Below are 25,726 nucleotides of genomic sequence, written 5' to 3' on the forward strand. Positions count from 1 at the left end.
TGTGCTAAAAACTTCCAAACATGATTGTAAATTTGGATGTTTTTCCTCCTAGTTCTTTAAATGTTGAGGCTAGGGATGCCTAGGTGGCTCAGTCGTTAAGTGTCGGCCTTCGGCTCAGGTCATGATCCCAGGGTTCTGGGATCGAGCCCCGCATCAGGCTCCCTGCTCGGCAGGAAGCCTGCTTCTCCCTCTCCTCCCCCTGCTTGTGTTCCCTCTCTTGCTGTGTCTCTCTCTGTCATATAAATAAAATCTTAAAAAAAATAAAAATAAATGTTGAAGCTAGTAGAGGGAAGATGAAATGACCAAACAGACAAAATCCACAACACTGTCAATTAAAAAGAAAGCAGGAGGGGCGCCTGGGTGGCTCAGTCAGTTAAGCATGATTTGATTTTGGCTCTGATCATCATCTTGGGGTCATGGGATAGAGCCCCAGGTCGGGCTCTGTGCTCAGCGGGGAGTCTGCTTGTCCCTCTGCTCCTCCTTGCTCACTCTCTCTCTCTCAAATAAACAAGTAAAACCTTAAAAAAAATAAAAAGAAGGCAGGAACGAAGGGAAAAAACCCAGAACAAGTGAGACAAACATAAGCATAAAATAAGACTGTATATTCAAATCTAAATCTATCATAATTACACATAAATGGATTAAGGGCTCTAAATAAAGAACAGAAGTTGTCCAGCTGGATTAAAAAATAAAGTCCCACTGTAGGCTCTTTCCAGAAGCCACATCTGAAACAGAAAGACACAAAAAAGTGGAGTCAAGTCAGTCTGCCAGTGTGTTAAGCTCCTCCGGGAGGGAGTGATGACATCAGGGGATGCATCAGGCAGCAAGCTGTGGTCCGTGCACCCTCCCACTCCCCTGGCAGCCCCCCTCCCACTGGACCCCTCCACCGGCCTGGAGGCTGCGGGGAGCCCGCTCAGACTGACAGGTTAAGCCCCTTCTCACTTTCCTGCTTTACAGCCTGGAAGGCAGAGGGCAGACTTCAAGGGCCCCTGAAATGAGCTCAGGGTGGGGGAGGTTTGTACCCTGGTCAGTCCGCAGCCATTCGCTGAAGATTCCGCACAATGGGGGCAGGCAGAGCTTCAGCCTTCTCTGCTCTCCCCCCGCCCCCCCAGGCCCCTGGAATTCCTGAGTTCAAAAAGGCCCCTCTGTTCCTCTCACCAAAGACCACATTTCCTTGTGAAGTAGGTGAAGGAGATGCACACGGACTAAACTGCACACGGATTTTCCACCAAATGAGTGATTCTAGATTTTCCAGTTAACACCCATAAAAGCTTTTTGTGCTCGTGCGGCAGCTGTGAGGCGAACACGCAGATCAGGAAGCTTCTTACCATTCATTTTATTATTTGTTTTCCACATTCTTAAAAAAAAAGAAAAGACTTGAGCTTCCTATATGGTCGGATTGGATGTGGACCACCGAGACTGGGCTCGCCCCGAGCATCCTCGTCTGCAGCGCAGGTGAAGGCTGGAAGGAGGGTCACCCAGTGAGCGCCCGAGCCCGGCTGCCAAGCACCGACAGGGGTGCAGTGCTCCTGCAGGCTCTGCAAATTCAAGGTCACCTCTGCCCTCTGAGCTCATTTGCTCCTTCACTCCTGCTGCACAGCGTCTGTGTGATGCCCGATATTCATGAAGTCCACCAAACAAAACCTTAAAATGCCATTCAAAGGTAGGTGTTGACCACCTCCATGACCGCTGCTGACTAGGGGGAAGAAGGGACAGGAGGCCGGCGGGCAGGACCGAGGGAGGGCTGAGCAGGGGTGCCCAGAACCCTCCTCCTACTGACAGCACCCTCCGCCCCTCCCCCCAGCCCTGTCCTCCCCTCTCCACGGGCTCTGACACGTGCCCAGCCCTCGCTCACTGAAGCCCGAAAAGGAACTCACTCATCTTCCTGAGGTCTTTGAGTGGAAAGTCTAGAAGTTTTTTGTTCCTTATGCTCTTATCAAGTATGGCTACATGTGAAGACACTGCCTCTTTTAAACATCCAATGACATGATCTTCTAGACATTAGCTTCCGAGACAGTCCTCTTGGGACTCAGTCCTGAACACACGGCAACCCCCCTGCCGTGAGCGGCGGGCAGCCCAGCCCCTCCCCCTTCCCCCCGGAGGGGCAGCCAGGAGCGCAGGCCAGCCCTGCATGTGTCCTGGGATCAGCAGCGGGCACGACAGCCACAAGCCTACAGCCCCTTTGGGGGCCCGAGTTGGCCTGGGCCTCAGCACTGGCACCTGGGTTCCCTGACTGCCGAGCTGACCATGCCAGCCCGGCCGGGTGGCCCCTCCTGGACAACGTGCACACAGTTCCTGAAGATTCTTCACATCCAGTAAGGACGAAAGTGGGAACATTAGGCTAGGGGAAAAGATCTGAGCCTGGGGAAGGACATGAGGCAGGTAAGCCACAGGCAGGACTCCCAATATACGACCGAGTGGGGTGGGGCCCAGAGCTGGCCCTTCTGGCCTGGAGACACCTCAGTCATGCCTCTCCTCCCAAGAAGAACTCAAGAAGACCAACCCAGTCCCTTACATGTGTTATGGTTTAAAATCCATGTTGAAGTCCTAACTCCTAGTACCTAAGAACGTGACCTTACTTGGAGACAGGGTTTTAAAGAGGTGATCAAGTCACAGTGAGGGCACTGGGACGGGCCCAGTCCGACGCTGTCCCTACACAAAGGGGGAATCTGGACGCACGCGTTCGGGGAGAAAGCCATGTGGCCATGACGATGACCAGTGAGAAGCCAGGAGGGAGCCCTGGGGCAGACTCTCCCTCACTGCGTCAGTAGGAACCCGCCTAGCCACCACCCTGACCCCGGACTCTGGCCTCCAGGCTGTGAGAGTGTGTGTTGTTCACACCGCCCAGTCTGTGGTCTGCGGTCTGTGCTCACAGTATAACGTGTGGGGCTCTTCCAAGGACCCATCTGGGCATTCTGTCCCGCAGCTGATCTTCCCAGCCTTCCGGGACACTGCGGAGTTCTCTCAAGGGTGCGGAGAGGCAGGCAGCTGAGCCGACTAGGTACTCGTCCTGCTAAGAGAACCAACGGCGGCCCTGGTCCGGCCCCGCGGGGCCCCTTCCTAGGAGCCGAGGGCCTTTCCCTCAGTCCCCCACTTCTCCTGTACACGGGCAAATCCAGCTTCAGCCGAGGGGCAGGGTTCTCTCCAGGTGAAACCCATGCCCCCGATTTACCAGGAAAGCAAGGGCCAAGCCCTCCTCAGTGCTGAGATCAGGAAGGGCAGATGCTAGGAAGCGGGTGCTCGCGGTCCCTCTGCAGCTGCTGGAGTGCCCAGGCGAACGTGGTGCGCACACGCGTGCGGGCACTCCAGTCACCTGCAAGCTAGTTCCAGGGGGAAGGGCAGGACGGGGAAGCAGCATCTGAATGAACCTGAGCCAAGAAGACCAGAGGCGTGGCTGAGAAATGCACCCCAAACAGCGGCCTCCCTGAGCGAACAGCGTCCTGGAGTCAGGGGTGCTCAGGCCAAGGCGGAACTCCCAGCCCCTTCACGGCCCGGAAGGGGGGAAGGTTCGGCTGGAGCAGGGTGAGGGCGCGGGACAGCCCCTAGGAGAAGTGGCCAGGCTCGGGACAGCTTCAGCAGGACTGAGCTGATGAAGAAGGTGGTTAGGGGCCCCCCACCTCGGCGCCCTGTGTTCCCCACCCCACAGCTGCTCCTCAAGGGCTCTCTGGCCCCCCGCCATCAGGCTGTTTGGATCCTTGGGCTGGCTGCCGGCCCCAGGCGGCACCGCGGCTGCAAACTGCGGCTCTGCATCTACCCTGGCCGCAGAAGCCATCTGCGGGGGTAAGGCAGTAGGCACTGAAGGGGTGGGGGGACTCCGGTGACCCCCAGTGTGTCCAAGGGAAGCATGCACAGGCACCACGGCGCGGCAGCTGCGTGCTGAGAGTGGCTGCTGGGAAGGGCTGGAGTTGGGCCCAGAAGGTTCTGCCGTGGGGGCATCTGGAGGCAGCTGAGATACCGGGCGGAACCTTCGGCAGGAGAGGCCTAAGGCGTCACCAGCCCTGCCACCTTCCGCCTGACCACGCAGGATCTTTGGTTTCGGCCTGGTGGGGCCCTTCTGTCTCCAGTAGGGGAGGTGTCTGTGAGCAGGGCCATTGGCCCAGCGAGGTCCCCGGGAGGGGGCCCACGGCCAGGAAGCCTGGCACTTTGGCCCAGGGCCCCGAGGGCGCCTCCCTAGCCGATCCACCTGGGTCCTCATGGTGGCTACTTCCTGAGACAGGCCTGCCAGGGCCGCGGCGAGCCGATCCAGCTTCTCCGAGAGGGCGGCGCCCAGGCTGCGGAGCTCGGGCTGCACAGAGCTTCCGCAGGGGCACGGCTGGGGGGGCGCTTGCGGCAAAGCCGGACGGGTGGCAGCTGCAGGGGGCGGCTCAGGCAGGCCTCTGGGAAGTGGCTTCCCAGGGGTCCCGGCTACAACCAAAGCAGGGACACGGGATGAGAGTTCACGGGCTGTCCGAACCTTTCTCTCCCGCCAGGGGATCCCTTCAGCATCCTCCCCACCCACTAAGGCCTGGCTTTAGATGGGACAGAAGTGACTCAGGCTTGAGAATATGGATGCCAGTGTTCACGACATCAAAGGTGGCACATCTCTTGGCTGCTCCCCAAATTCATGGACAGGATAAGCCACGGACTGGTCTCAAGCTTTCCTAGGACAGTGAGTGGCCTTCCCACCTTCTGGGAGAAGGACCACTTTTCAGCGCAAATGGCATCCCAGACCACCTAACGCTGCCCTGTTGCATCAGTAGGCAGGGTCTGGAGAAAGTTCAGCAGACAGCGAGATGCCAAGGCCGTGGACGGCATCCGGGAGAGGGGCCCAAGAGGGCCAGAGCAGCGAGGGGCAGGGATGCTTCTAGTGATGCAGGGCCCTCATCCGCACATCCATCCTGACCTCTACCCTCCCTATTCTGAGGTCAGAGTCATAGATCTTAGATCTTAAATTACTTTTTTAAAAAATCACCTAATCCTTCACCGTAAAGCCCCTTGGAACTCGCCTCCACGCCAGACAAAGCTCACAAGAAAGCCCGGTTACCGCCCCGGACTGGTGGGGCCGACCTGCTTTCCCCCAGTCCTCTGCACCCCAGCCCAGCTCTGCCCCCTCTTCAGCACCTCCAGGTTCCAGACAGAAAGAAGTGACTTGTGGAGCACCGTGGGAACCCCCGATGGGCCAGAACGCTGCCTGGTCAGCTTCTTCAGGAAGGATCTAAGCTAAGGCCTGGCAACCTCTGGCCAGCTCGGTGCTCTCAGTACAAGGGCTGCGCCTGCCGAGCGGCGGAAGGGCCGAGCCAGCGACGGGCCCAGCCAAGTGCTGGGGGGAGGGTCTCGGCACAGGCCCTCTGGGAGCCAGGAGACCCAGCCCCACGCGCTCCCTCCATGCCTCTGACAGGTCCAGGAGGAGCTTGCTCAGGGTCGGGTGTGAGGCAGAACCCCGTCTCTCCGGATGCCCTTGGCCAGGTCGCTCAACACTACTGGGCCCGTTTCCTCATCTCTCTGGAAAGACTCCTCAAACCCCAGACTTTGAATCTGGGTGTTATCTACACTGGTAGGCTCGCCTCTACAAAGTACTTTTATGAAAAAACCAGCTACTTCTGTGAGAAAACACTAAATGAAATAGCAACCTGGAGTTCGAGGGGAGACCCTTCCCGCCTATGACCCTATGAAGGCTGCTAGGTACAAGCCTCCCCCAGGCTTCCGGCCAGCCTGCCCCACGGGAAGGAGCTGAGAAGGGAAGGCAGGTGCGGGGCCACCGCAGGCGCCTATCCCCTGCCCACCCCATGCCCACAGGGCTCCTGATGACTTGAGGGGACAGGGAAGCCCCATGTTCACCTGCAACACTTGGTCTTCCATTTCCAGACCCTGGACCCCTGGATTCTTCACTGACCCTGGGCTTCCAGGACAGGGGCCCAGGGGCTGATCCAAGAGGCTGGCAGGGCCCCGGACCAGGCCTCTTCTCTGGCTGAGGAGCAGGGCAGGGGTTCCCAGCTGCCCCTGCAGAAAGAGCACAGAGCACCTGGGGCACGGATACCCCTTCTGACATGCGGATATTTGGACATGGCCTAAAAAAATTGAACTTTCAACTTTCAAACAATGGTTAAATGGGATGCAAGACAGATACACTTGGCCTGTCAGGGAGCCCAACCCTGGCTGAATGGCCCGCTGGGGCATGTGTGAGGAGGACAGACTGGATTCGTTCTGGAGTCCTCTACAGCCAGGGCTGAAGCCTCTGGCTCACCCACAAGGTGAAGGCCGGAGGAAGCAGATGGAGAGGACCACAGTCTGCAGGCCCCACCCTGGTGAGGGGGGCGCCCTATGGGCCATGGGAAACTGGCCCGTGCCCAGCCCGCTCTGCCGTGCCCCACGGGAGGAACACGGGTACGGCCCGGCCAGTGCAGGGGCCAAGGACTAAGTTGGGAGGGAGCTCCCTTCCCCAACTGCTCACCGCACCCCTACCTCCTCCAGCACTGCCCAGGGGGCCAGGCCGGCCCGGGGTTTCTGAGTACACGTCTCTCCAGGGCAACTGGGACCTGCCCCCTGTCTTCTCTTCTGCTTTTCCTGCGGGGAGAAACGCCGGGTCAGGCCTGGACTGAGGAGTGAGACTGCCTGGGGGGGGGGGGGGGGGGGGGGGGTTTGGGGGGGGGGGGGGGGGGGCAGGCATTTCTTGACAGGATGACCTGGAAGTTCTCAGAAGACATCCATCCTGGGTAAACATACCGTCGGCTGCCCGACACAGCGACGAGCAAACCCTCCAGACATGGAACCAGGCTGCCCTGCCCAAGCTATGAAAGCCCCTTATTCAGAAGGCCCAGTGTCATGGAGATTTAGATAACTAGCCACTTGAGCAACCCCGCTCCCCCCTCCCTGTGCCCTAACTCCCGCTTGGCTGCTTTAAATTCCCCAGTGAAGAGTGAACCCGCCGAACCCGGACACCCCACCCTGGAGCCAAGTAAAGGCAGAGTCCCGGGCGCGTGCATTACTCTTGCTGTACCTCTCTACCGGGGACCCCAAGGCGTGCCCTGCAGGGTCTGGGGTCATAGATCCTGTCCCTCCAGGGTCCCTGATGGCTTTTGCTGACATGCGTCCTATGATTCTAAGAACCACAGGATTTACCCCAAGGGGGGGCGTAAATGTCCACAGGGCTCCCTACAAGTAACACGGGCCGGGAGAGCGCCCCAGGCATCCCTCGCTGAGAGCATCACCTCTGATAGGCTGGGGACCAACACAACACTATATATGTGTACAGACGTTATTAGCGCATACAACGTGTACGTGTTCGAGAGAGAGAGCATGTATACGTATTAGGTTCATTGCCCGGCTTTCTAATTCAACACACTTGTTGAACAATGCTGGGGCCCTGTGCCCTACCTTCTCTCTCAGACCCGGCTCAACCTGCAGGGAACTCAAGCATGATGAAAGCAGAGAACTTCTGGCAAGAGTCAGGCAAAGTGAGAATCCAGGCCCCCTCCCAGGAGTCCCCGGGCTCACCTGCACTGAGCCTGCAGTGGTCTGCGGGCTCTGCTCTCCCTGGCCCTTCACCAGGGCTGCTGCCGGTGGGGGCGCCGCCTGGGCGCGGGGACAGAGGGCCAGGAGCCTTGCAGCCAGGAAGACGGTCCCTCTCTGGCAACACAAAGCTGGTGTCAGGGCAGCGGCTGCACCCCGGGGGGAGGGAGGGAATGGCTCCCTGGCCTCCTCTGTCCCCTGCAAGCTCACCCTGAGGGAGCAGCTGCCAGAGCTCGTCTCCTTCTGAGCTGCTGAAGCTGGAGCTGGGGCTGGGGCTGGGGCTGGGGCTGGGGCCTGCCAAGCAGGCGAAGCGCAGGGGCCTCCCAGGCAAGATCCCCTTCAGAGAGTTCTCCAGACAGTGGAGTGGGGAGGGCTTCGTGGCTGCGCCTGCGCAAATGACAACAGAAGAACACCCCGTCCATCAGCCTGATGGCAGGCAGGAGGACCCTCTACCTTAGTACACAGGCACGCAGAGCTGGTCCCCCTGCAGGTCCGCCAACGGCCCCACACAGGCTCTGGGAGACCCTACAGCTCCCACTCTGGCCAAGGAAGGTGGGGAGGAGCAAAGCCAGCGGGGAACTTTCCTGAAGTCTCAAGTCCCTGGTACCAGCTGCCAGCAGTCTGGCTCCAGACAGGCCCCGGGTGTTAAAGCCAGGCGGCCCCTACTTGCTTCACTCAGGACCAGCGGTCCAAGAGCAGAGACTCAGTCCTGTCCACAGGAAGTCCCCCAGAGCCAGTTCTCTTCTGCTGGGAATATTTAGAAATACCACATTTATCCAAATAAGCCAGACCCTTCCAGCCCACTCCGGCAGGGCTAGGAAGGAACACCGCTGTAAGCACAAATGAGCAGTGGCAAGAGCAGAGGGAGATCCCCCCATCCCCGTTACCCACCCCCACCGTGACCCCAGGCAACTACTACAATAAAGGAAATAACCAGTCGTCTCCCAGAGAAACCCCAAGGCCGCTGAAAACCGTCCCCCACCCTTCCTTTCAGCGACCCATTTACGGTCTTCTTCCAGCACACCTTGGAGCACTGGAGCCAGGAGTCTGGGGAACGCTCACCCGCCCCAGCACGCGTCCCAGCCCGCAGCCCGAGGCGTGGGGCAGCCAGCACACTGCCCCAGCCGCCAGCCAGGTGCTGCGCTGGGGTGGAGGGAGCAGAGCAGAGGGAAGGGGGGATCTAGTCCCTCGTCGAAGGTTTTATTGGGAGGGAAGACATGCCACAGAACACCAGGACAGATGTCAGCTCACCATCTTGGAGCCACCTCCACGGCCCCGGCCTGGGGGCCCCATGGTCTTTGAGCCCTCGCTGGTAGCAGATGGGGACGCTGCTGGAGGTGAGCGCCTGGGGGCTGGCCAGCCGGAAGCTCCTGGTGGGTGCTTCCCCCGGACTCTGTCCCAGATGAGCTGGCTCACAGGCCCCGCCTCTCAGTCCTGTTTCGATGAGAAGCCAAGAGGCCTGTCAGCCCTGTGGGGCACTGAGACAAGGAAGTCAATGGACAGAGCACAGCTTCTGCCACTGTTGGCGTCTTGGGCACGTGAGCTCCAGGTGTGGGACACACGCTAGGCCTACAGATGTTCCCGGGAGCCGCCCAAATCTTCCAGGACCTCTTTATCCCCAGACCCGGCCACCTGGAGTCCTGGGGGCCCCACAGCTCAGAGAATGTGCCGGACACCAAGGTACTCGAAGCCGACACAGAGGATTGAAATATACTCTGCTGCTAAGGCCCTGGCTCAGGCCTGGACTCGGAGTGGCAGACGGCAGGGCTCGCAATCCACGTGCTTGGCACGTCCCAGCCCCCCAGCCCCGGCTCCAGCCCTGGGTGTCCTGCCCTGACTCCACCCACCACTCAGAGGCTGGCGGCACTGTTTGGCTTCCTGGCCTCACACAAGCTTCTGCCCAGGCCATTTCCACAGCGTCTTCTCCCCTCAGGGCTGGAGGTGGGCCTGCCAACTGCGTGGGGGGACAGGGCCGGGGTTGGCCATGTGAGAGTCGCCCTTCCCTGCTCTCTGACGCCGGGGCAGCCGTACTTTACCTTCCTTGTCTGCAGTCCAATTCTTGGGCTCCACTCTCTGGGACCCCCTGTCCCCTGCTGAGGACCAGGACGAGGCTGACTGTGGCCTGAGCATAGGTATCTCTCTGAGACAGTTCTCCAGGCCCTGGAGCGGGGAGCTTCCCACTGGGCTTCCTGTGAAAACCCAACATTTGCAATCTTGGATGGTCAGAGCTCAGTCTCTGCAAAGCCCGGGAGCCTTGCCTCCACCCCTGTGGCCAGGGCAGCTGGGGCCGCGGAGGAGGCTCAGAGGACCTGTCATGCCAGGCACCTGGTCCCCAACACGTGTCAGTCCCGGCTCTGGGCAGGCCCACTTGGGCTGGCCCTGGAAGAAGCCAGCCTGTCTGAGCCGTCTACACAGAACTGGTCAGTGGGCTGTGACAAGGACGGTCAGCCACAGGCGTGACCCCCTGCTCCACCCCTGGGAGGGAGGCCACCATGCCGCCTCGCCCGCAGACAGCCCTGAGGCTCCCTCCGCTAGTCAGAGGGAAACGCTAGAGGCGCCTTCCCCTCCAGATACGATGTAGCAGGTTGAGAAGGCCAACACTAGTGTAGTCGCAACTTGGGGAAAAAAGACAAACCACAAATACTACATTTCTAGTGACAGAGCTGTGGAAGCAGCAGGAAGTAAAGGAGCCAAAAGTCCAAAAAGGAAAGGCCCTTCCTGCGTGAGCTGACATCGTGGCCATGCTCTTTCCGGAAGGCATTTGCTGACGCCAGGCCAGGCAGGGCACGAAGAGAGAGTATCAGAGCTTTGGGCTGCCGCGTGGGGCTGGAACAGCAAAGTTCAACTACAAGAACCCCAAATGCAGTTTCCCTGAGTTCTACAGCAACAGAGGGAGCTGGGGAGCTGGGCTGGAAGCTTCTAAAAGGCAGCACGAACTCTCACGTGGTTTGGGTTCCTTAGAAAGCTAAGTGCGCCCACAGAGGCCGCGCAAACAAGCCATGTGCTAACCCCTATGGACGGGTACCGCGCGGCGGTTAGGAGGGATGGGGTGCTGCTAGGGTCCAAGAAACACGCAGACAAAATTCAGGAAGATGCCAGAGGTAGATGGTAAAACAAAAGGCAAGGTGGAAAGCTGCGTACAGAATGCTACCGCCTGTGTGAGGGAACCAGCAGCTGGGCCGCGCAGAGAATGCCCTTGAAAGGTGAGAGAACGCACGTGGGGACTCAGGGAGGGCGGGGGCTTGGGGGGGGGGTTGGAGGGAGACATCATCTCTACTCCGCAACCTTTTATAGCTTTTGAACAAAACCCTGTGATTGCCTATTAAAAACTAAAACTTAAAAAGAAAAGTTAGCTGCACTGGGGGAGGAAAGGGCCCCCACAGCCTGGCAGGAATCCAGGCTGCCATGGGCACTGGGAGGCCCCAGAGCCCCACGGGCTCCAGCTAGCCGGGGGCCGAGTGCTGGGGCAGCTCTAGGCCTTCCGCAGACAACACGATACAAAGGCGAGCCAACGGGGGACCCAGTGTCTGTGGACAAGGCAGACCAAGAGCGCCTGGATGATTCAAGTGGGGACAAAGGTCAAGAGGGGACACTACAGAGTCCTGTAAAATTCCAAAGAGGTGTGACAGCTCACCGTGGCCGCCTCTGCACCGGGCGGGGGGGGCGGCGGGTGCTTGGAGAGACATAGGTCACCAAAGACACTCCTTAAGGTGCTTTTACATGAACCTCGGGACATTTTTTTCTTAAGTCAGAGGTCAGTTTGATATTATAGGCGTTTCTTTGTGGCTGGGATAAGGAAAAAGTTGACACTAAAGGAGACCTCTTTCTATCTTGTAAGGGGTCTTAGCTGTTATCCTGCCCCTTCGGAACTAAGTACCCCCCCACCCCCCGCCCCGCCCCACCGCCACCCTGCAACAAGTCCCGTGTCTGCTCCTGCCTCAACATCCCCAGCTCTGTTCCAGACAGTTCCATGGCAGCCTGCCCCGGTTGGGTCAGACATGACGGTGGGCAGGGGGCCTCTCATCCTTCCCCAGGACTGACCCCCAGCCTCAGGCCTGCCAGCTCACCTTTTCCAGGCGGACGCCCCTGGCTGCCCCCAGGGCTCTGGAAATCCAGGTCCCCATCGGTGCTGCTGGATGAGGAGAAGCTGGGAGGGGTGCTGTGGGGACCTGAGGGGAGGGCAGGGCTGCCTCTCACACAGCCCTGCAGACTCAGAGCCAGAAGAGGCCCCCCAGTCACCTCTGCAGGAAACAGCACAGCTGACATCATGAGAAAGCCACCGGACAAGAGGTCCCCTGGGCCCTGGGCTGGGGGTGGGCAACCAGGACACCTACCCTAAAGGATCTCCCACAAGGGTCTCCCCTTAGGTTAGGGGCTCAAGCACTGGTTAAAAAACCCACGTGAACCCAACTGTTGGTCTCATGGGGCTGGAAAGTAAGTAAGAGCCCTCAGAGGGGGCAATGGGCAGGAAGAGTCGGGCTTCCACCACATTCGGGAACTCTTCAGGGGGAGGCATCAATAAGGGGGCTACAGAAGGGCCTGCACCTCCAGAGGCCCAGGATGGGGAGCGGGGCACCTAACTATGGCTCAGCACCCCTGAGCCCAGGGCCCCGTCTACCTTCACCGTGTGATCTGCAGGGCTGCAGCTCGGGCCTCCGAGACCCGGGGTCTCCTGGCTGAGGGCTCTGGAATCCAGAGGTGGCCGGCGGCTGGGGAGGTAACGACCCACTCAGGGGAATGCCCTTCAGACAGGCCTCCAGGGCTTCCAGGGGCGAGCTCGAGGCAGTGCCGGCTGGGACAGGGGAGATGGCCCCATCACCGTCTCAGGCACGGTCCCCTGCCCCAACCTGCCTCCTGCAGGGGCGACAAGTCCTGCACCAGGCGTGGAGGCATGGAGGGCAGGACACCCTGTGGGGGACTTGGACTCTCTCTGTTCCTACAGGGCAATGACAAATCTGTACCCCGGCCCGGGGGTGGGGCGGAGAGACCCACATGGATGTAGTGACCAGCTTCCTGACAGGCAGGAAATCTCTGTAAACTAAAATCCTTACGATGGAAAGCTCCCGGGCCCTTGGATTAAGGAGGAGGTAGGTGAAGAGAGGGGAGTCACTGCCTGAGACGGATGGCCAGGGCCTCCCCCTGTGGGCTGGACCTGCTCCCTCCCCTGTGGGCTGGCAGAACCTTGTTGGTGGGGCTGAGAATCCCATTGGAGGACTTGGGAGATGCCCCCAGGCCTCACCTTGAGCTATGGGACCCCAGCTGGGCACTCGGGCCCCTCTGGTCTCTCCATCGCCCCCCTGGCTGCTGGCGGCAGAGGGGCTGTGGGTCCACTTGCGGAGCTGACAGGACGCAGGCACGGGGGGGCTCTGGGCCCAGCTGTCCTCCATCTTCACCACAGAGAGCACGCTGCCAGCTCCTGGACCAGGCCCGGGAGGAGGGGTCTGCAGGGGTCTGGGCCCTGTGGGAAGCCCCCATGAGCCCGTTATAGGGTCAGGACAGGGCTCCCAAGACCCCTGGCCTCCACAGCAGTCTCTGGCTCCAAGGCGGTCACTGCTCAAACACTAGCACATGGAGCAGCTCACACTCCCATCTTGCCCCAGGCCCTCTGGGGCGCCTCCAGAGGTTTCTACTGAGGGACGCCACATCAGGCTCCTCGGGGGGCACCAAATCAGGGTCTTTCCTCCAAGGCCAGCAAGTCTGTGTCAATTCGACTTTCTCAGCAGTCGGAGAAGCTACCGAGTACTGGTGAGCTACAGCGTGTGGAAACACTACCCAAGCCCACGTGAACGTGATGCGAGCACCCGATTCAAAATTATGCCCCAGGTGTCCACGGGCCATCTTCTGTTCTTGGGCCTCCCCCTCCCTACGCTCCATTCCTCCCTTCTGGAACTTTCAGCCCTACTCTAACAGCCAACCTGGATAGTGATCATGGACTGATGAAGCACCTCCTACAGGCCTAACTCCATTTACAGGGATGGTCCCTAACATGCGGCAGCTCCGACCTACGTGCAGAGGCGAGGGCCTAAGGGCCTGGTGTGGAGGCCTGCTTGGAGCTGGAAAAGGAAACGGATATTGTCCTGGGGCCCTCCCTGCCCAGTCAGTGGCTTTTACCTCCAGAAGTCCTTTGGCAGGCCCCTGGGTCCTCCTGTAGTGGTGGGTCCCCTACTCCTGAGGGGCTGGGACGCCTGTGCTGGGCCTCCGGGATCTCCTTCAGACAGTTCAACAGACCCTGGAGGGGACAAGCCCCGGAAGCTGCCTCTGTCTTCACTATACAAAAGAGGAACGCATTTTCACCCTGAGCCCAGTCATGACAAACAACAAAAAGTAGACAGTCCAGGTAAGGGCCAGAAATCTGGAAATGTGGGTCTTCTTGCAGTTCATTTAGACCTGCACAGGCCACTGTCTCCTTGGGCTTAGTTTACAAATGCCTGTCTTTGGCACCTGGTGGCGCAGCTGTTGTGGGATGGAGCCCCATGCTGGGTTCCGTGCGCAGCAGAGAGTCTGCTTAAGACTCTCTCTCCTCCTCCCTCTGCCCCTTCCCCCCCACCTCTCTCTCTCCCCCCCACCTCTCTAAAATAAATAAATAAATCAAAACAAAACAAAAAAAAGACCTGTCTTCACACCTCCCTGAAGCAGACGGCTGGAAGGAGGGAGATGAGAAGGTGCAACATCAAGGTGGGGCACGTCCAGGGGGAAAGAAGCGAGCGGACAGGTCCCTACCTGCCCGTGGTTCCCTGGGCCCCAAGCAAAGCTTCTAAGGACCAAGCTTTTCACAAACACACACACACAAGTATGTTACTGTATCTGAGACTCACTGTACCTGAAGGTGGGAACAATGATCCCCTTTCACAGATGGGGAAACCAAGGCTCAAAGGCTTCAGGAGGCTCTCATAGTCTTCACAGCTCCTGCCCCAGCACGCCGCCCCCCCCCCCCCGCCTACTCTAAGCGCCCACTTAAGAGTCAACACAGTGATAACTTGGCAGCTCCTCCTCAAGATCCCGTATTAGGACGAGTAAAAAACAAAAGGATCCAGGGCCAAGTCTGTTTTTGAGTTTCCTTCTACCAGCTGACCAAATGTCATTTTCCTAAAAAAGCCACCCGGCTCCAGCAACAGGCCACCAATGACAGTAGGGCAGCCGTGTTGGGAATGCTCCTTTGGGAAGACATTGTATTTGCAGAGAAACAGCTACAAAAAGGTAGTTTGAGCTTTTCTGGGGCTTCAGAAACCTTGGCCTGAGGAGACAGGTCCCCAGGGGACTCACCTGCCCAGGGTGGGCTCTCGGGCCCCAGCTCTGCTCCGGTTAGCTGAGAGGTGCCCTGGCCGGGGACAGGAGGCAACAAGCCTCGGGACACCTCAGGGTGCTGGGGTCCAGGCACAAGGATTTCCTTCAGGCAGTTGATAAGGCCTTGCAAGGGGCTGCTCCCAGGAGAGATTCCTACAGCACCTGCAAGACCAGCCAAGGTCAGGGCCGCCCTGATGATGGCAGCTATGGGACTCTCAGAAGGTCTGAGATTCCCACCTGTATGAACAGGGACACCTGCCATGTAGGGCTGTCAGGGGGCCGAGATGAGAGAGCCACCTGACAGGCTGGTGTGAACCGAGCATGCCTCCATTTCCCTCCCCCGCTCAGCTCCAGGGCACACCCCGCTCTCAGCAGAGCCAGCCTCTCACCTGTCCCCAGGGTCCCTCTCTCCTGTCTTCCATGGCCCTTCTTCCTGCTGGGGCTATAGGTAGGAGGGCTGGGCTCCCCACCTGGGGCTTCTGGGCCTTCCTTCTCTGTAGGTCTTGGTTTGTCAGGAGTTTCTGTTATAGGAGAGACAGAAAGGTCTTTCTAGCCCTGGCTCCTGGCCCTGAGGAACTGCCCCAGATTGGTCCCCATAGAGGACAGGCCCCTCAGCCCCCCACACATCCCTGGGGGGCAGCCAAGTCCTGGAAACTTGGATTTGTGGCAGAGTCAGCTCCTGCAGGCTTGTCCTAGGAATCTGTCCTGGCAAAGGCAGGGCTCCTTTCCCTGTTTCCTTCTGGTGTCATTGTAAACACCAAGACTGCTTGCTCTGAATAACACGGAACCCCCCAACTCCAGCCTCTGACTTTGGCTCAATAAGTGAGTCCGGCAGCCTTGACACGCAGGGCCCAATCTTGTACTCATGCTTCTCAAATCTGAGCATGTGGACCCCCAAAGCAAATCTGCCAGGTGATACCTAAAATGGGGTCTGTTTTTCAGGAGAGCCAATTTTAGTCCACATTCATTTAAAATATTTTAAATGAAAGATATTCCAACAAATGCAAAATTTGCAAGAATTTTTAGAAATACAATGAGACCCCAGAGAAATTCTAGTTGCCCTCCTCTGCTCTTAGGGCTGCCTTGGTGAGAAGGTCTGAGACTCAGGTCAGGCGCACACAGGGGTGTCCCTTGCCAACAGGCCGGCATGTTGGAAACTGCCTTCCACTCCCTGTGCACGATCACACAGGACTCTGCAAGCAGGGCTGGGAGAGAGCTGCTCAGGGACCGAGTATCACACTTCCTCTCTGCTCTACAGAGGCCCTTGTCCTGCTCTCTGGGGAGCGAGCCCGCTTTAGCAATAAGAGAAACTGAGTCCTAGAGATAATGAAGAGGGCACAGAGTCCAGTCCCCCTGCCTCCAGGGTCAGAGCCCTGCCCCTGCTGGGTCACACTCACTGATGGTGACAGGGCTCCCCTGGCCCCCGGCTCCAGGCAGGCTGCTGGACGATGAGCCGCTGCTAGATGTGGTGGCCAGGTGGGGCCAGCCAGTAGGCGTGTTTGGAAGGCAGCCGAGCAGGCCTTGGAGAGGGCAAGTCTCCACAGTCACAGCTGCTATTGGGGAGGAGGGAGAGGACACTCAAAACTAGACTTCAGCCCAGCAGTGGGTAAAATGCCCCCACCATTGTCCCATCCGGGCCCTTCCTTGCCCTGTGCCATGGACAATGACCCATGTCAGTATCCTCTGCATTGTCATTCCCGGGCTCTGAAACATACATCCATAGCCCCAGTCTCATTCTGGTAAGATCCTGCCCACTCCACTTTCTGTGTCATTTGCCACTGAGAAGGCTCAAAGGCCAGGGCTGGTGGGGACAGACTTCTTGAGGAAGTATGGTCTGAGCTGAAAGCACCCGGTGAGCAGAGCAGGGGGAAGGACCAAGAGTCTGGGGATGTGGGCAGAGCACAGGCTGGGGGACTGGGCCCCACTGGCCATGCAGACTGGGCACGGCTTCCTTCTCATCTCCAGAACAGGACCTGGCCTCACCCACCACACAGGGCACGATGCGACAGGTAGAAACCAGCATGAGAAAGGCCAGGAGCCCTGTCTCCGCACTACCCATGCCTTCTCGGGGGCAGACGTGCTACCAGGGAATTCGTGACCCAGACCAGTCCACCTAGGGTCTAGCAGGGGCTGGGCAGGCCCACAGCACCCAGCTTGAACTTGGTATTGTCCGACTTACCCTCAGGGCTCCCCCGCTCCCCGTCCAGGCTGACTGCCCCGCTCCCACGCTCACTCTCCGGGCTGACCTCCCCAAACAGGAACTCCGGAATCTCCTTGACCAGCTGCACCAGGGCAGTGAGGTGCAGGCTGTGTGGGGGCGCGCCTCCTGCCGGAGAGGCCGCAGTGAACCCCCACACCCTCAGCTCAGCACTCACGCTTCTGCACACGACTGCTAACCAGAGTTTCATGTCATCCTCCTACCACGTGGGTAGCAGCCCAGGGGAGACTGACATCCGGGAAGTAAAAAGGATCTGCCCCAGGCACAGCTGGGACTAGGGGCTGGGGACTCTAGGTAGTGTCCCTCATTACCTGGTACTTCTCCAGGGGAACGCCACGAGGGCGGCCTCCCCACCCCTCCCACCGGCCGGGCCCTCTGCCCTTCCTGGCACCCCTGCCCTTGCGGCCCCACCCAGGCTGGGCCCGTGGGCCACATCCAGCATCTGAGGTCAGCCCTGTGGCAGCTCCCTCGGAAGCTGCAGGCTGGCCCTGCACATTAGTGGCAGGAAGGAGGCTTGAATAGGGGGTGCTCTCCACAGGTGACCCCAGGTTTCTTCCTAGCATGGTATACAACGGGCAACAGTGTGCCAGGTTCACAGCCCAGGGGGGCAAAGGGTGAAAGGTCACAGAGAGATTTGGGTATAGAGTGTGGCAAGGGCTGAGGGCACAGTGTTCCCTGAGGAGTAAAGCCAGGGGCTGAGGACCGCAGAGTGGAAGGGACTAGAGTGAGTCCACCTGGGCCCAGGACACCCAACGGGGCCTGACCCTCAACTATCAAAATTACTCACCCAGGGGGCCTCCTCCCCTAGGAGGCTCCTGCCCCTCACCAGCGTAGCTCCTGCCTTCCGTGGCTCCTCCAGGCTCCGTAGGAGACAGGAAGGCAGAGAGGGGGAGCAGCTCATCTGTCCCTGGGAAAGAAAAGAGGGAGGGACAGCCCCTGGGAATGGAAGCTGGCCTCCACCTACCACAATCACGCATGCACCTGTTTACATGTGTGTTCACGTGATCACCCAAACCCCAAGAACTGCGGGGCCACCGGAGGCTCAGAGACCAGGCTGCTCAGTGTTTCGCCCGTTCTGGGGTGCCCCGACCGAATCTTACTCACAACCCTGGTGCAGACTATGGAAACAACAATGGCATAAAAGATCTGCGAGGCCCTCAGCTCAGCCTGAGGCTCTCGGAACACCACCTCAAACGGTGTTCATTTTGTAGTTAAGACTCAGGCCTGGCGGGCTCAGGGTGACTCAGGACCTGCCTGGTCCTGGATCCCACCTCCCTTCACTTTTCCTCGGGGCTGGGGCGGGCTCCTTACCCAGGGAGCGCAGCGTCTCGTAGTTCTCCCGCATCACGTCCCGGTAGAGCGTCCTCTGCCCTTCCCCCAGCAGCTGCCACTCCTCCTCGGAGAACCTCACGGCCAGGTCCTGGAAGGCCACGGACACCTGTGGGCACAATCTCCGGGGAGTTGGTGGCTCCCTCCCAGCGCTGCCAGCCTCACCGTGTCTCCAGGGGTACACCAGGGAGTGGGGAGCAGTGAGAGTGTGGCGGGGGCCTGACACGTGGGAGCAGGTGAAGGAGTGGCAGGAATCTGCTCACGGGACAGAGATGGGGTTTGGACTGTGTCCACAAAAAGGTATGCTGAAGTCCCTACCCTCGTCCCCCATGAACGTGGCCCTATTTGGAAATAGGGTCCTTGCAGATGTAGTTAGGGTGAGGTCAGACTGGAGTAGGGTGGGCCCCTAACCCGGTATGACCAGTGTCCTCATAAGAAGAGAAGACACACAGTCACACGGGGAGGAGAAGGCCCGGTGACAATGGAGGCAGAGAATGAAGTGACACAGCCACAAGCCAAGGAAACGTGGGACCACCGGAGGCTGGAGGAGAGGAGTAGAGGAGTAGAGCACCCTCTGCCCCTCCCCTAGAGCCTTCAGAGGGGGCATAGCCCCCTACCACCCTGGTTGGGGTTCCCTCGCCTCCAGCACAGTGAGAGGATCCACCTGCTGGTGAAGCCTGCCAGTCTGTGGTACTTCGTTACAGGCACCCCCTCCCCCCCCAGAAGCCTTCACAGTCCGTGGCCCTCAGCCTGGGCCTAAGAAAAGGCCAACTCCAGGGGGAAGCCCAGCCATCTCTAAATTCACCATGGGAGAGTCACTGGAGTTAATAAGCAAACTTCGCCTCGACCGTGCAAGGACCTGAGGTCCTATCGCTACGGCATTTAAACAAGATCATAGATAAAACGGATAGTAAGTACGACAAAGAACAAAACACTCCATACTTTTTAGTGGGGATGACCCAACAGTCAGGAATCAAGCAAGCAAAATGCTTATGTGGCTCCTCCCAGCCCCACCCCAAGAAAGAGAGCAAGAGAGAACACCTCAAACAGCCTGGGACGTCTCAAGGAGGCCAGGCCTCCCATACCAGGGCAGATGACCGTGCGACCGGGAATGAAGAACAGCAGTCGATGCACCCGTGCTCACTGGTGGCCCTTGATCTTCAGACCCCAAATCCTACAGCCACAGTGCTTCTACAGACCCTCTGGCCCAGCTGCTCTGCCAGACTCCAGGCCCGTGCTGGGCTGAGCCTGCCCTCACTTTCCCAGTCTCACTTGACCTTCAGGGCCCCGGCCTGCCACCGTGATCCCCATGGCCGTGACCCATGGCATTTACCACCAAGCCCGTGCAGCACGTGGGTACTATGCTCTGCAGGAGCCCTTCCAGGCCACCAGGTAGGCCTCCTTGTCCCTGTCCCCACTCCCCCATCCCAGCCCCCTCCTGGACCTCTCCACTCTGCACCCCTGTGGGCTTGCAGCCTGGTACGTTGTGGCCTACTCTGCAGGGAAGGGCTTGGAAGAGATGTGGAATCACCCTTGGACGGCATCCCCTACTTTGTAAGATACAAGAAACATTCTGTCCTAACTTCTTTAAAAATCCTCACTAAGTGGGCTTTAAAATGGCCATCAGACCCCAGAAGATTACCAGCATCTGACAGGCATGTATTTAAAATTACAGCAAAAATTAACTTCGTGCAAATTAAGCAAACAGAATGTAAAATATGGGAAGGGTCCTTCTGGTGTAGAAACAGATGCTAAACTATTTGTAAGAAAAATGACTGAATAAAATGAAAACACTCCTAATAAAGAAGTTAATCTACTGCCTTGTTTCGTCAACTCAAGTCAGTGACTTTAAAAACCATCACTGCTACCAACTATCAGCATTGTCATCAACGGCATCTGCCCCCCACTCTGCCCGTCCCCCTGACAGCTGGCACCGTATGGTCACGACTGCCCTCCACTGTGCTGCTGAACTGGTCGAGACCCCGTCCACACAGCCGGCTGGAGGCAGCCTCTCCGCGGCCTACTGCCTTTGGTCCAGAGGTTCTCAAGCTCTCTCGGCCAGCCAGCAGACCTTCTGGAAGTCCTCCCCACCCCTCTAGCCCAAGTACGGTGGCTCCCTTTCAGGAACACGCTCAGACACCCTCAAAAACATCTCTCAAAGAGCCATCCCCATTTCTTGCTGGATTCTGGACAGACACAACACAGCCAACAGTAGGGTCTAGCCGCTGACCCTCTCCCCGTGCCCTCTCTATGGGACGAAGGTCATGTGAACTGCAGCCAGCCTGAGCACCTCCCACCTGACGGCCACCGCCGGAGATCAGGGCACGTGGCCGCTCCTCTGCAGGCCAGGCTTCCCCGACACAAGCTACCCTGCGCGTGCACCAGGTACGCGAGACACTCAGCCTACCTCGGCCCCATGGGCCTCTCCCCGGCTCGGCTCACCTGAACACTCGCATGTTACGGGCACCCTGCTGGATGCCAAGTGAGCTGTGTCCCGTGCAGGCTCTATTCTCAAGGGACCCAGACATCAGAAGCCGGATCCTTTGTTTCGGAGCATTTCAGAGCTCTCATTGATTAACAAAACGGATCTCTGCAGGCAGCTGGTCAGACACTGTTAGCCCACGTGTGGGCTGAGGGTTCACACAGTGCCAAGTGGGGAAGCAGTGAGCGGAGCTGGTAGCCCACCACAGCGCAAGTCTAGGCCGGGGACCTCTGAGCTTGGGTGTTTTTTCTGCTGTGCTTAATTGTGACTGTAATAACCAATGACCTTGGTAAACCTTAAGAAAACAAGCATCAAACATCTCATTTTTCAAAATTATTATTTCCCAGTCAAGTTTGTAGTGGCAGATCTTGAGTACAAAGAAATGTGCCTGTAGACACTGCTGAATGGCAGAGTCCAAATGGCATTGCTCTGGCTGGGGCGGGGAACGTGGGAGAAGGGCCCAGCAGAGCCACGTGACACTGTGGGGTGGGGGGGCTAGTTTATCCCGAGATGTCAGCAGACAAGTTCTCTGTTTAACAAATTGAGTGAAAAATACTCTCTCTTCAGCTTCTCCCATCAGAAGCTTTTTCCAGGGGCGCCTGGGTGGCTTAGTCGTTAAGCGTCTGCCTTCAGTTCAGGTCATGATCCCGGGGTCCTGGGATTGAGCCCTGCGTCGGGCTCCCTGCTCGGCGGGAAGCCTGCTTCTCCCTCTCCCGCTCCCCCTGCTTGTGTTCCCTCTCTCGCTGTGTCTCTCTGTGTCATATAAATAAATAAAACCTTTAAAAAAAAAAAAAGCTTTTTCCAACATAATGACTGAAAAAACAAAAGCGCTTTTAGGTTCAAACGATTTACTTCAGGTTCCTTTTAATTAGGGCTGATTTCCCTGCCTCATCCTTGATTTACTAAATCAGGAGTAAGCCCAGAAATCTACGTTTTCAAGCCTCCCGTGATTCTGACACATTCTCAGTTTAGAGCCACAGGGCAGGGGATAGTCATAGGCTGGAGTCCTGCCCAACCCTGCTGGAAATGAAAAGTATGCTGGGGAACGGACCCCTGAAAACAGACTCGGCCCTCTTTCTTCCCAGGAGCCAGCTCTCAAACGTCATGCGTTTGTGAACCAGAAATCAGACAACTGCCTAGACCTTTAAGGAGCAAGGATCATTTAATGCCAATTTCCACCCAAAATGGGATGTCTCTTCAATTTCTCCTTGAATGCCTTCAGTAATGGGTGGCTCATCACATTCCCAGCAGCTGGTCCTATCACTGGCCCAGTCTGGCATTTAAGAAGTCCTGGACACAGGGGCGCCTGGGTGGCTTGTCAGTTAACTGTCGGCCTTCGGCTCAGGTCATGATCCCAGGGTCCTGGGATGGAGTCCCGCATCGGGGCTCCTTGCTCAGTGGGGAGCCTGCTTCTCCCTCTCCCTGTGCCCCTCCCCCCTGCTCGTGCATTCTCTCTCTCTCTCTCTCTCTCTCAAATAAATAAATAAAATCTTTAAAAAAAAGAAGCAGCAGCAGTCCTGGGCACACAGATGAGGCACCACGTGGGAGTTAGGGCTGGCCCTCAGGAGCCAGGAGCCAGGCTGCCAGAATTCCAATCCCTGCTTTGCTTCATATCAGCTATGGGACCTTGCCAAACTACTTAACCTACATGGGCCTTGGTGAACTCATTTATAAAATCAGGATCATAACGACCTGCAGCATGGGGATGTTGTGAAGAGTAAATGAATTAATACAGGAAAAGTGCCTGGAACAAAGGCTGGGATGTCGTAAGCGCTGTGATTAGTGTTAGAGGCCCCCGCACCTGTTTGGTCCACCTGCAGGTCAGAGCCCGGAAGCCCCAGCTACACAGAATGGGCTCTTCCTCACATATTACTTCTGAATTCCAGTGCCTCTTTATCTCCTTGCTAAATATACCCAACTCTTTTAGACATCTGGAAGAGATGGTTTCCAGGTCTTTCACCATCTCGGCCTCAAGACACATTCTTCAAGACAAAGTTCTTATAAAATGGAAATGGGACCTGACTGTGGCCAGTACAGAGGGTTCAATCAATAGCCTCCCTCTGCCCAGAAAAAGTGGAGGAAAAGTGAGGAGTGCGTGTGTGAGTGAGCATGAGTGTGCAAACACATAAGGCAGCAATGCTTGCCTCAGGGGAGGGAAACACACTGCTGGCTTGCATCTGGACCGATTGTCTCCTCGGGCCCTGCTTCACCTCCTCTGTGGCTCAGGCCTCGCCCCCTCAACCAACAGGAGAAAAGCTTTCTGGATCGACCCAGGACTATTTTAACTGTGTAGCCTCCTAGCTCGCTGCTGCCATGCCGGTCCTCCTAAAACACTCCTTCTACCCTGTCATTAGCCCAACATGAAAACCACAGCTTCAGTGCCCACGGGACCCGACCATCTTTCCACAGTCCTTCCCAGCCTAGACCCATTCTCCCAGCATGCCTCAGCCTTGGGTTCCCAGTTTGGACCCTGCACCCTGCTGCCCCCCACTTATGGGCTGTGCTCACACATCCCTGGGCTTTTGGGAATCACAATGGACAGAAGGACAAGAGGCGTTCCCTGTAACTATCCATCTGACTGTTATCTACTGCCCCCCAAAGCCACTCCTAGCCACCTTCTCTGGGAAGCTACACAGTGTGAGGATGCATCCTTCTTGGAACATCAGTCCTGAAAGACTGGTGGTCCAAACCCCTCATTTTGTAGAAGAGGAAACTGCAGCCTGAGGAGAGCCTAGCACAGGACCAGCGGGCATTCCTGAGCAAGGGTGTCCTTGGGCTCCTTCATTGCGCAGCCAGAGCCGCAAGGAAGGCTGCCCCTGCTCCCACAACATCCACTTTTCCTGGCTTCTCCCAAGAGCTTGTGGGCCATGAATGACTGGAGGTTCTGGTTCCGGTTGGCTAGATCTGGCCACAAAATGCCCAGGCCGCTATCCCAATACCCACCCACCTTCAAACCACGGAGTCTACAATTGACTGAGGTTGGCCCAAGTTCACCGCCACGAAAATTACAGAACTGGCTCCCTGCACCCACCCTGAGGAACCGCAACAACTCCCCATTGGTATCATCATATTTTTCTGGCATCTTCCCAGCCCCGCACACTACTCGCCCGAATTGCCCAGGCTGCGACAGATGGGGGCTCTTCCTCCAGCTCTAGAATCTACACACCCTACCAGGTAGATAAAACCTGGGGCTTTGATTCATGCCCCCTCCCCCAAGGGTCCAGGATCCTACCAAGAATAAAAGCATCAGATTTACTCATTCCCCTGAGGCCTTCATTCATGCCCACGACTCCCAGGATAACTAATAATTAAAAGAAGCCACGCCGAGGGAGGGCGATGCGTAACCCAAAGGAACGAGTTTCCGAAGGTGGAGACAGGCTCCACGTACAGGGTACTGGGGAACGAAGCTCGGGGAGGGGGTCCGGGGTCGTCCAGGGACCTCGACTTCTCCGCACGAAATCCTGCGCGCCAGGCCCGCCCGGCCGAGCACAGCCCGATACCAAAGTCGGCGGACCCCCGGGTCTTTGTCCCTCTACCACGAGACCGCACCACGCCGCGCCTAGTTGACCGGCCGAGGCGTCCGTCGGTCCGTCTGTCCTCCCGGTTCGCCTCACCTGGCGCGCCATCCCGGGACTCAGCCTCCGCTCTCAGCTTCCGGCGCGGCCCGCGGCGCCCGCAACCCGGCCGCAGACTGTGCCGCGACCCTCGGCGACAGCGGCGACCGAGGTCGGCGCGGGAGAAAGCGGGGCTGGGGCGGCGGGCGGTGGGGGAAAGGCGAGGCCGAGCACGCCCCAGCCTCCCGGCGCCCCCCACTCCAAGAGGGGTGGTCGGGCTTCCGCCCGGAGACCCCCAGCCTCGGCGGCCCGCTGGGCGCAGGCGCGAACTACACGTCCCAGAGGGCGCCGCGGCGCGGGCCGGGGGGCGGTGCCGCGGGCCGCCTCCTTGAAGCCCCCTCCCCACCTGCTTCGCTGAAGACCTCAGGAAGCTGCCGCGAGGGGTTCCGCGCGGGGTCCCGCCTGGTGGCCAGCTTGCGGATGTGTTTTCCCGAGGTACGCGTCCATCCGTCATCATCCATCCATCATCTGTTCTTGCATCCAACATTTACTGAGCGCATCCTCTGTGCCAGGTGGAGATGCTCGGATGAAACGGGACCCTCCTCTCCTAGAGGTCACGTCCCGTAAACCGACCGTTTCCGAGGCCGCGGGGAGGTGTGTGTGTTGGGGGGCGGGGGGGGGCGGGAGCGGCCGCCGGGGTGGGGAGGGGGCTGCAGGCCAGACTGCGCGGGCCGCGGTCGGGGGTGGGTCTGAGTGGCTGCCAGACCCCCGCGCATCCTCAGATCTGCCACCCCGTCCCCTCGCTCAGCAGGGCATCGAGCCGGCTCATGACATCTCGTGTGACCAATTGCTGGTCTATTTGGTTGATTTAGGTGACCCCAGAAGCTCCTGGAACGTAGGACGCCCTCAAATAAATGTGTGATGAGTGAAAGAAGCGTGGGCCCCACCATTGTCCTGGTCTGGACGCGGCGGGCTGGGGGTGGGGGGAGGGTCTCGGCTGAGGACTAGGAGCCTCATTCCCGCTCTGGAGGACCACCCCCCGTTAGAACAGCTCAGGGAAGGTGGGCGTGTGGAGCCAAACCGGCTCTGCGAGACAGAAGCAGGGGTCCAGCGAAGCGGAGAGGCCCGCCGCCGGGGGAGCCCGCTTCCCCCGCTTCCCTCCGCGGTAGGTTCTCTTCCTCTGGAATATTTGGGGGAAGAGAATTTCTCGCCCAGCAGTCCCAGTGTTGGTCCCTGAAGCAGCTCTGGCCTGCCATGGGTCTCCGCTGGCCTTGCTGCTGGTCACCTCCCAGAACTGTGGGGTACAGTGTTGACATCCTTGGCCCGGCCTCCAAGGAAAGGCGTGGGGGGAGACCACTCTCAGTCACTGCC

At 58.5% G+C, this 25,726-nt stretch overlaps 1 protein-coding gene across 7 annotated transcripts; it reads right to left on the reverse strand.

Annotated features, from left to right (window-relative positions):
* Positions 1-467: 467 nt before the first annotated feature.
* Positions 468-24,997, reverse strand: KRBA1 (KRAB-A domain containing 1). 7 transcript variants are annotated; one of them, XM_032401364.1, is made up of 18 exons: positions 24,762-24,997; positions 18,302-18,428; positions 17,778-17,897; positions 16,952-17,098; positions 16,170-16,322; positions 15,162-15,293; positions 14,752-14,934; positions 13,600-13,755; positions 12,728-12,946; positions 12,107-12,280; positions 11,556-11,729; positions 9,525-9,677; positions 8,740-8,922; positions 7,699-7,875; positions 7,474-7,605; positions 6,442-6,543; positions 5,818-5,979; positions 468-4,404 (listed from the first exon to the last, which is right to left on the reverse strand). In XM_032401364.1, exons 1-18 carry the CDS (start codon positions 24,900-24,902, stop codon positions 3,485-3,487), a joined length of 3,555 nt encoding a protein of 1,184 aa, XP_032257255.1. In that variant the 5' UTR covers positions 24,903-24,997; the 3' UTR covers positions 468-3,484. The 7 variants fall into 7 exon arrangements, with proteins under 7 accessions (XP_032257255.1, XP_032257253.1, XP_032257257.1 ...); XM_032401362.1 differs by having other exon boundaries at positions 16,170-16,325; XM_032401366.1 differs by lacking the exon at positions 24,762-24,997 and adding an exon at positions 24,416-24,660 and having other exon boundaries at positions 16,170-16,325; positions 18,302-18,410.
* Positions 24,998-25,726: the final 729 nt, after the last annotated feature.

The sequence above is a fragment of the Phoca vitulina genome, unplaced genomic scaffold (assembly GCF_004348235.1).
Source record: "Phoca vitulina isolate PV1807 unplaced genomic scaffold, GSC_HSeal_1.0 scaffold4, whole genome shotgun sequence".
Lineage (NCBI taxonomy): Eukaryota > Metazoa > Chordata > Mammalia > Carnivora > Phocidae > Phoca > Phoca vitulina.

Excerpts from the sequence above, each read along its gene's own strand:
- KRBA1 (XM_032401362.1), bottom strand. The coding sequence starts at position 24,902 with ATGTTGGATGCAAGAACAGATGATGGATGGATGATGACGGATGGACGC. Across the intron at positions 12,281-12,727 it reads CTGGGGTCCCATAGCTCAAG|CCGGCACTGCCTCGAGCTCG; the intron begins GTGAGGCCTGGG and ends CCCCTGTCCCAG. Across the intron at positions 8,923-9,524 it reads TTGGACTGCAGACAAGGAAG|GACTGAGAGGCGGGGCCTGT; the intron begins GTAAAGTACGGC and ends TCATCGAAACAG.